The sequence below is a fragment of the Polyodon spathula genome, chromosome 14 (genome assembly GCF_017654505.1).
Source record: "Polyodon spathula isolate WHYD16114869_AA chromosome 14, ASM1765450v1, whole genome shotgun sequence".
Lineage (NCBI taxonomy): Eukaryota > Metazoa > Chordata > Actinopteri > Acipenseriformes > Polyodontidae > Polyodon > Polyodon spathula.
In genome coordinates this window covers 37,177,808-37,187,574 of record NC_054547.1, presented here as the reverse complement: position 1 = coordinate 37,187,574, position 9,767 = coordinate 37,177,808, and the positions used below count along the sequence as shown (strand labels likewise).

At 35.4% G+C, this 9,767-nt stretch overlaps 1 protein-coding gene across 1 annotated transcript; it reads left to right on the top strand.

Annotated features, from left to right (window-relative positions):
- The first annotated feature begins 3,719 nt into the window (after positions 1-3,719).
- LOC121326632 (G-protein coupled receptor 55-like) lies at positions 3,720-9,435 on the top strand. The gene is made up of 2 exons (XM_041269969.1): positions 3,720-4,946; positions 7,707-9,435. Exons 1-2 carry the CDS (start codon positions 4,852-4,854, stop codon positions 8,638-8,640), a joined length of 1,029 nt encoding a protein of 342 aa, XP_041125903.1. The 5' UTR covers positions 3,720-4,851; the 3' UTR covers positions 8,641-9,435.
- The last annotated feature ends 332 nt before the right edge of the window (positions 9,436-9,767 follow it).

The window sequence follows — 9,767 nt, the reverse complement described above, 5'->3', positions numbered from 1 at the left end:
TGATTTAATGTACATGACATAATAGAGTCATTGATGCTATTTATGTGTCATTAATTTACCTGTATTTGCTCAGTACCTACCCATGGTAAATACCCAGTAAGAAACACCTGAAAGTGTAACCAAACAAGGTCTCTTATTAAACGATTCGGTCAGAAATAATTTTGCTTGCATATTCTGAGGCTAATAAAGCAAGATATCTAGTAACAGCTATATTAAGGTTGCTCCCCACGACGGAATCATTATAAAATATTTATCAAAGATATGAATTGAGTTAACAACAAAATTTATTGAGTAACAATTAGCTTTATTATAGGGTTTATATAACAATCCAATATTGGTATTAGGTTTTTGTATCTTGCACTTCATAAGCCAAACATATTTTTGTTTTTAGCCACATATTGTACTTTGGGATCTTTAATCATAATTCTGTCTATGGCTACTGCATGGTTATAAACCATCCATAATACTTTATTAATACGGTATAACATAGTTATTAAACATATATTATATATTTATAAAACATTAATAAGCACATTAATTTAAAGTGTTACCAGATATCCTTTAGGATTTTTTGAGCGACCACAAAAACAATCAAGGCTAACATCTCTATCAATGTCATATTTCTTGCATTTCATTTTAGCAAGTTCTGCAGCTTTTACAAGTCAAGTTTTTCAGTGTATTGCCATGCATTATTGACGCTACATGGGTAAGAACACTAGTGTACACAAATGTGATAAGAAAAGGTAAGTCACGATAAACAATGTGCGCAGTGCCCTGGGAGAACTCTACACATGAGAACAACTTGCTGTCCTAAATGCCAGAGCTTGCATGCACAGCTTCATTTTGTTTCTTTATTATCTTAAGGCTACATTATTATTTTTGTTTGGCATATTCCTGGACAGGAACTGTAACATTTACCATGTCTTATGTTTGGACCAATCGAGAAACCGAATGTGCATTTAGCTGTAGACAGAGTTGCATGTCAAAATGTCACTTAGCTAATATTACTGGAACATGGTATTTATTAGTTAGCAGTCTCACGAGCATCAACATTATTTTTATTTTCCTAAAAGAAATAATTCTGCTGTTATGAGCTAATGGGCCAGTATTTCAGTATCAATATCTTTTGAGACGTTTATAACTGTTTCATTAGTCAGTGATTCAGCATTCCTATGCACTTATCTGATAATGTATCCATCTGGTGGTTTAAATCCAAAGGGGAACAGAAACTGTCATTATAAGACTTTATTGTGATAAATAAAACACAACCTCTTATCTATTTTAATCTTTTAAGTGTTAGATTCCCAAAGCTCTTTATTCCACATTGTCGACAAAACTGTATTTATTTTTTCCAGAAAGGAAAAAAAATGCATGCACTAAAGTTACCTACTTTTTATGTATCTTTTTTAATGACACTATAATGTAAAAAAAAAAAAAAAATACAACATTTTTTTTTTTTTATGTTTCACTTTGAATCTGATTAGAACTCGTGACACAGATTGCATCATATAAGTGACACCTCACTTATTGTAAGTGGAATGACTATACAGTGAAATCAGGTGTTTTAAGGTTTTCAAGATCAATCATTTGCCCTTAATCTTTGCCACACATTAGATTTTCATTACATAAGGGATATAGTCTGAACAGAGCGAATCAACTGAGTCTGTTCAGGGTTAGTCTTGAACTACTAATATACCACAAAGACCAAACCAGAAATTGCTGAAAAGCTATCAGCATTGTTTTGCAGGGTTGTTTCAAGTAGTATGATTTACAGAAATTGTTAAAAATAAAGGGGAATAAATAAATAATCAAATAATCCGGTAACAGAGTGTGATTGAGTGTACTGTACTTAATCAAACACTAAAGCTAAATCCCCCAGTACAAATGCACAAAGCACCAACCCTGAGTTGAAAGACTGTGAAAAGACTGTGAAAGACTGTGTTTTCAAATCAATACTAACAAGCCGTTTGCATGGATAGAGCATACCAATACATCTCAGCTCTGCTGTGTTTCAGTCGATGCATTTCTGGTTCAATTACTGGAACACTTCATAAGTATTGCTGACCAATTCAAAGTTGTACACTAACTATGCCTTGAGTCATAACAGTGCTCAAGGGTAATCTTGTATTGGCAGGATGGTATATTTGTGGCACGCTATGTGAGGAGCTTTTCCAAGCTGTGGTTAAGCTCCAGACCCTGCCGAGTCATTTCTCTGTAGGCCTGACTCTTTTGGAAACATGCAGGTGGCTGCGGGTCCTGGTTTGTGGGTCTCTTCTTTCACAGAACCAGGCTTGTGGTACAATAGAGATCCAGAGTACAAATTAAACAGAGGGACATAGAAACAGCAATTTTACATAGCATGTGAGAATCAAGCCTGGCTGAGCTGTTTCTTCCTATTTTGTATCATTCCTGGTGTGTTCATTTACCAAATAACAGTGAGAATTGCACCCTGGGGAAAAATGTCTTCAGTAAATAACAACCTACTCAGAATATACATTTAAGAGTGGTTTAACACAAACAGTTTAGTCTTTCCTTTCACGATTGTGTAAAGATCTTGATAAACCTGTGCATTAGTATCAGCACGCTATCTGTAAATATATGTTCCATTGTATTGACCTAAATACCCATAGAATTAGAGACACAAATGCACCCAAGAGACATGTACACACTGTCAAGTGTTTGATTTTCACTAGAGAGCCCTGTATTAATAATTTAAACATTAGCAGTATTTGGATCAATTGACATTTTTCAGTAACTGAAGCTCCCTGGATATTTGTTTTAGGATGCAAGGTGCCTGGTGCTAATCCACAGCCCATACTGTGTCCAGTCCTGAATTCAACCAGGCATTGCAGGATTGAGATACAGAGGCTGGTCAAATGAAGCCAGTTCGAACTGACCTGTTGAGAAGCATGGCAAAATGTATCTGTTGAGAAGAGTGGCAAAAGATATCTATAGACTAGTGCAAAAACCGTGTGCATGCTATGACAAGTCTACTACTAGCAATCTGTATAAAACCAAACTAGAGTAAAGATACACTGAACATGTATAATTACTGTACAGCTGTGGCCAAAGGTTTAGCACCACCTACAATTTTAGAATTGAGACGCAATTAAAAAAATAAACTTATGAACATAAAACCAAGAACTGTTAAAAATACCAAGTATAGCTTTACCATACCTCTCTCTCTTTTAAAATGTTTTATTACATTAAGCAAAGCCCTGGACCTCTCTAAACTCTAATGGTTTGACTCTTCCCTGTAGTCAACATGCATTTTGTTCTGTACAGTTTAGGGAAACGCAGCTACACCTAAATGTAAGTTTAAATTACTTTCAAATAAAACAGGTTACACTTAGAAAAAAAACAGCTGCTTGTTGGGGCATACAATCTCTGCTATTTGTTTTTCTTGTGTGCTTTACTGGAGTTTATAGCTCTGGCCAAATGTTTTTCATCACCTAGAATTTTAACTGTATGAACATAATTTAGATATTTTATCTAACATCATGTGATCAAAGAAACTACAGAATTATATTGCAGAAGTCTACCAGAAGCCATAATAGTAGTGCAGTATTTCATGTTAGATTTCACATTTTTTGTCGTATATGGAAAACTACAAAGATACAAATTGAATATGTTAGCCTAACATTATTCAACAGGTTTCATTTGACTTTACGAAGCAAAATTTGTTAATTCTATAGGGTGATGCAAAACTTTTAGCCAGAGCTGTACTCACGATAAAGTCCATTCTTTTCTAAATGAACAATAGTTACTATTGTTATTTCACTATTCTTTTGGGACTATTGTATTGAAATGTTGAAGAGGTTATATTTTAACCCAACCACCCCGGCTACAATATAAATGCAAAACACAGTCAGTCTGTTACATGCATTCTGTAATTAGAAGTACATTTTCCAATTATTTTTGAAGTTTTTCTTTTTTACATCACTGAGAATACAAATGAGCGCGCCTGATTGAACACGGCAGGCTTTTTCTAGTAAAGATATTCATTTTCTTAGTTAGCCTTTCATGTGCACACCCACTAAGAATATATGCTTTAACCACAAGAGAATAATCTGTCACGCATGCATGTTTAGGGGAGTGTGACAAAAAATGTGTGAAATGAAACATAACAAAAATATTATGCTTCATTTTAAGATGTTTAAACTTTTAGTAAGGCTCGGGGAAACTTTTACCAGCGATCACTGCTGCTATCCTTGCAAAAGATAACAACAAGGAGGTAAAGATAATTACAGTTATATCAAACCCTTAAACTCTACATAAAGACACTTTTTAGTCAGATAGATTCGACGGCATTCTTGATTACTCAAGAGTAGGCATGTAACTATTTCTCAGATTTGAAGTGTGTTCTTTCATTTACTGTATCTGTGATGAGCGCTTAAAAAAACACTGGAACCTCAAATAACAAAGTACCTGTTTTTTTGGTTTGTTTGTTTATAGTGAAAGAAACGCCTTAAGCAACCAGTCCGACAACCAGATCAAACAAAAGAACTGATCATTCAAATCAGTTTATAAAAACTATCCTCCAGTTTCAAAGTATTTTTTGTATGTGAAAAATTTTAATCTTTACAGCTATTTCATTAGACCTGTTAAGTCCGAATTGAAGTAAAATTTAAGATTTCTTTAAAAAAAAAAAAAAAAAAAAAAGGAAGTGGTTATTGGACTTGCAGAGACTTTGTGACAATCTGTGACAGATCAATCAATCACAACCAGATATAAAACCTGAAGCCGATTCGACGCACATATTAGTGGCTCTGATGGAAAACTTGTGTTGCACGTACCCATCTAACCTCTAATTGAAATGTTTCTTTTCTTCTGAGGAAATGGTTATTGGACATGTTGCTGCCGTCAGATGAGAGCTCAAGCACAGCCATAAGCCTTCAGCAGCATTCCATGCAAATATCATTATCTGCCTCTGTGGGGAATCTCAGGTAAAAATAAAAATAAATCTTAATTCTGCAACTATGTAGCAACAACTGGATTAGTTGTGCACAGGTCACTACTGCTTATATTTTAAGTCAGTCTAAAGGAGTTTTTTGTATGTTTTTAGTGTAATCCTTTTTTCTTAGCCCTAATGAATATTAATAATAGCATAAAGTGTTACATCTTAACAAGACAGAATATTTTATAAAAAAAGAGACTGTAATACTATTAACAACAACAACAACAACAATAATAATAATAATAATAATAATAATAATAATAATAATAATAGGTATACTTGCATCAGATTAATATACTGCAACAGAACTGGAGAGGATAATTAAATTGGTCCAGAGAAAAAATGCACTGACAGTTCTAATTTCCAAATTAATTATAATTCTTACTGCACAGTAAACAGATTTAAAATGCTCAGGATAACTGAGGCAAGTGTTTTCTACCTACTTAACAGAAAGAAGAAAGTGTTGCATGTGTTATTTTATTACTAAAACCAATGAAACAGTTCAAAATACTATATATTTCTGAAATCCAAAAGCTCTTAAGCAATAGCTTTACTGTACCGCTTCCCCCCCCCCCCCCCCCCCCCCCCCCTCCCTCTCTCTCTCTCTCTCTCTCTCTCTCTCCCTCTCTCTCTCTCTCTCTCTCTCTTTATTTTATTAAATTAAACAAAGTCCTGGGCCTCCCTAAAGATGAACTAGTGGTTTTCATGTTCTCTGTAGTCAACATGTATTGTGTTCTGCACAATTTAGGGAAATGCAGCTACACTTAAAAATAAAACAGGCTGTGCTAAGGAAAACCAGCTGCTTGTTGTGTCATACAGTTTCTGCTATTTGTTTTTCTTGTGTGCTTTACTAGGATCTACAGCTCTGGACAAAAGTTTTGCATCACCTAGAACATCAAGGTTGAGACATAATTGTGTTAACCCCCCGGGTTGAAAAACTAGTTCTGTAAACCTTGCAGCAAGTGCCTTACACCAACGCATGCTTTACCTTTCCAGTTCCATCACACACAATATTTGAGCTCAAAGCCAAGTCTATGAATACGTGGGATCTCTGTAAATCTGCATAATAAAACACCGAATACACTTCAAAATAACAAGTTCATTACCTACCCTCTCTTGTGGTTCCACTGCAGTGCACTGTGAATGGGAGAGTAACGGAGATGAGGAAATATCACTCAACTCATATTTAACAAACTCACTAGCTCTGTTATAGATTTGCAAGACTATTCAATGCAGCATGGAAAATGGAACCTCAATAATAAAGAGGAAGGTTATTTAAAATATTGTTTAAAGCAAAAGAATCAAGTTCTTACTTCGAGCGCTACTCTCCTTGTAAGAAGTAAAATGATAGGCAAAGAAAATAAAAAAAAGTGTAGGAGATTGAAGCGGTTTGATTTTCTTCTGTTTTAAAGGGTATATAAGGACCTTTTTATTTTATTGTGTTACATGTTCCCATGTTTTGCTACAACTGTTTACGTAAGTTGTGTGTATTTTTTTAATTAAATACTGTAAGTACCATCTCTATGGAGATGATACCATTTTATATTCATGTAGTCCCTCTATTTTGTTGGCAATTAAAAGAATTGACTCCATTCAATGAGCTTTATTTAATTTAAAGCTTCTTTTAAACTCTAGAGCAGGCGTGTCAAACTCCAGTCCTCAAGGGCCGCAGGGTCTTCTGGTTTTCATTCCACCTTAAGCTCTCAACTAACATCATTGATCTCATTATTTGTTCAAGGCCTTTACAGCTAATGGTTTTAAAGATGCACTTGATTCAAGATACACTAGCTATGAAACGTGTTGAAGCCTGAATTGCTAATTGCTTGTATATTTCTACCACACATTGATTATGGTGACAGTCTACAGGTTTGCATCACCATTAACATTAAGCAAATTGGACCCCACATATCATGCAGCCTTGAGATATATTACTAATTCAAGTTACAGTCCTCATCATTGTGTTTTATATGGTTTGGTTGGCTGGACCTATTTGAAGCACTGGTATATATTTTTATACTATCTATTCAATATAAGCTATCTCCATATATAAATGAATACTTTACAGTCGCTTGTAGTAACTACAGCTTGTAGATCACACTCATTTTTGTATTTTACGGTTCTAAAAGTGCATCCTGAGGCTGCTAAAAGATCATTTGCTTATTTTGCTCCACGGTCTTGAATTACAGTATAAACTTGAGTTGCAGTCCCAAATAACTTTAATACAATAACACAGTAAGCTGCATGATTAACTAACTGAGAGTTGAGCTTGTTTTAAGTAGTTGATTACACCTGTCACTAACTGATTGTTTATTATATTGAGTATGACTTATCTGCGTTTTAAATGTATTTAATTTTTATATTTGCACTTTTGTATTGTAATATGTTTTGCTGCTACCTTTCTTGGCTAGGTCTCACTTGCAAAAGAGGTTTTAATCTCAATGTGATTTCCTAGTAAAATTAAGGTTTTCAGCCCAGAGCATTTGATTTGTATTTAACCCTTTTTTGTGTTTTGGTTCTAAAGAACTATACTGACTACACAAGGTTTCACTGTTGAATGGGTTCAACATGGAACAGTGAAACAGTGACCATTAGAACCATTAGGAGTTCCGTAATGTTCATGTTTGGAACCTTTATGAGTACCTGAAGGTTGCACTATTCTAACAATGTGATTCTACACAGCTTGTGCCTGAGCCTGGGCAGAGTTCTGCATTCTTACTGCTACACCCTGATTGTGTGCTTTGTGTTTCAGCTCAGTTATGGAGAACTGTTCCTTTGAGAGCATCAACGCATTTGTACGCTCGCTACATTTAGCTGTCTACATCCCCATCTTCATTGTGGGAATCATCCTGAACGCACTGGCTCTAATTGTTTTCTGCAGGGTTTTAAAGAAATGGACGGAATCCACTATTTACATGGCTAACCTGGCACTAATGGACCTGCTCCTGCTTTTAATACTGCCTTTCAGAATCCACGCCACAATAGACTTTACAGGGACTATGCAGAAGACCTTTTGCACATTTCTGGAAACCCTCTACTTCGTCGGCATGTATGGCAGCATTTTCACCATCGTGTGCATTTGCGTCGATCGGTACATTGCCATCAAGCACCCTTTCCATGCAACAACCTTAAGGTCTCCGGAAAAGGCATTCGGGGCGTGCGCAGTAATCTGGGTTTTAGTGTGGTTGGGAAGCATACCCGTGTATGACTTCCACGACGACAGCTATGACAACATCAGGTGTTTTCACAATTTCTCAAAGACCATGTGGAACCCCCCCATGATCATCGCGGTGGAGCTGTTCGGGTTCATCATCCCCATGGTGGTCCTGGTGGTCTGTTCCGTGAAGATTATCAAGATCCTCCAGAAAAAGAACAACAACAGGGACAGTATGATCCACAGAGCCTGTGTGCGGATCATCTACGCCAACCTGCTGGTGTTTTTGGTTTCCTTCACACCGAGCCACGTGGGGATTTTCCTTCAGTATCTGGTTAGAGGAGATGTCATTACTGACTGCAGAGCAAAACAAAACATAAGTCTGTTTGTCCAGGTGTCAATGTGTCTGTCCAATGTCACCTGCTGTCTAGATGCGTTTTGTTATTACTTTGTTACAAAAGAGACTCGCTCAACCGATTCCTTCAGGAGGACCCTGAGTTTCAGAAATACTTCCTCAACTACTGAAGTATGATACAGTTGCATTATTTTTTTTTTGTGGAAAGTACTGTAATTGCAAGCAGCTGATCAAGATAACTTGGTGTTTGCCTCTTCTGTGACTGTTGTGGTTGGAAAATGATCACGCTACTGTCTTTCAACTTAAGCAAAAAAAAAAAAAATCACATTTTGCAATCGATCTTTTGCATGTTGCCTGTAACTGGCAAGAAGAAATGCATGACTATAATTGATGTGTCCAGCTGTAAATATATTTCAACATGATCCTGATTATTTTGACAGTTTTGTTCATCTCACTGTAAGAGTACACTGTAAATTACAAGCATCATTTCAGTTTTCTTGTCTGTAGCAATGTTAAAATTACAAATGCCAGTTTTTGAATTATAAGATGCACTTTGTATAACAGCCACTCCTGAACAGCTCTGTTACATCTCTTGTATAACATTGGACTATCTTATTTTGTCAAAATTGTGGTAATGTTAACATGCTTTAAAAAATTATATTTTATATAAAGTGGATATGCAAAGGGACATGTATTCATTTAAAAATTCATTATTTATTACTGCTTATAAATAAAATATAGTGTTTGCAGATGTATGTATTTTAGAAATCACATGTACTTTACAAGTGGCATTTAGTTTTTAATTAAAGTATGAATTTAGCACCCAGGAATTACTTTTATTAGCCGTACACCATGCATTGCTTTATTGTTTATATTGAGATTGAAAGGGAAGTATTTTGAGTTCTCCTGCAATCTACAATAAATGTGGAGTGTGACACCTCAACCGTAAAACCAAAATATATTGAAAAACTGATGTGATGTGTCACCAGTTGGCAGCCTGCTCCTTTATGTTTTCTGAAGCTAAAAGACAATCAATCAATCTTTATTTTATATAGTGCCTTTCATAGTGGAACACCATCACAAAGCGCTTTACAAGATGCAGTACCAACAAGAAAATCCATGATACTTTAAATAGAGAACTGCATAATACAGGAAAAAAATGCATAATACATTAAATAATGAGAAGTACATAATACCTGATAATAGCATAATACATGAAATAGTACATTAAATACAGTGGAAAGTGCAGAATACATGATAATAGCATAATACATGAAATAGTACCAGTGGAAAGTGCAGAATAC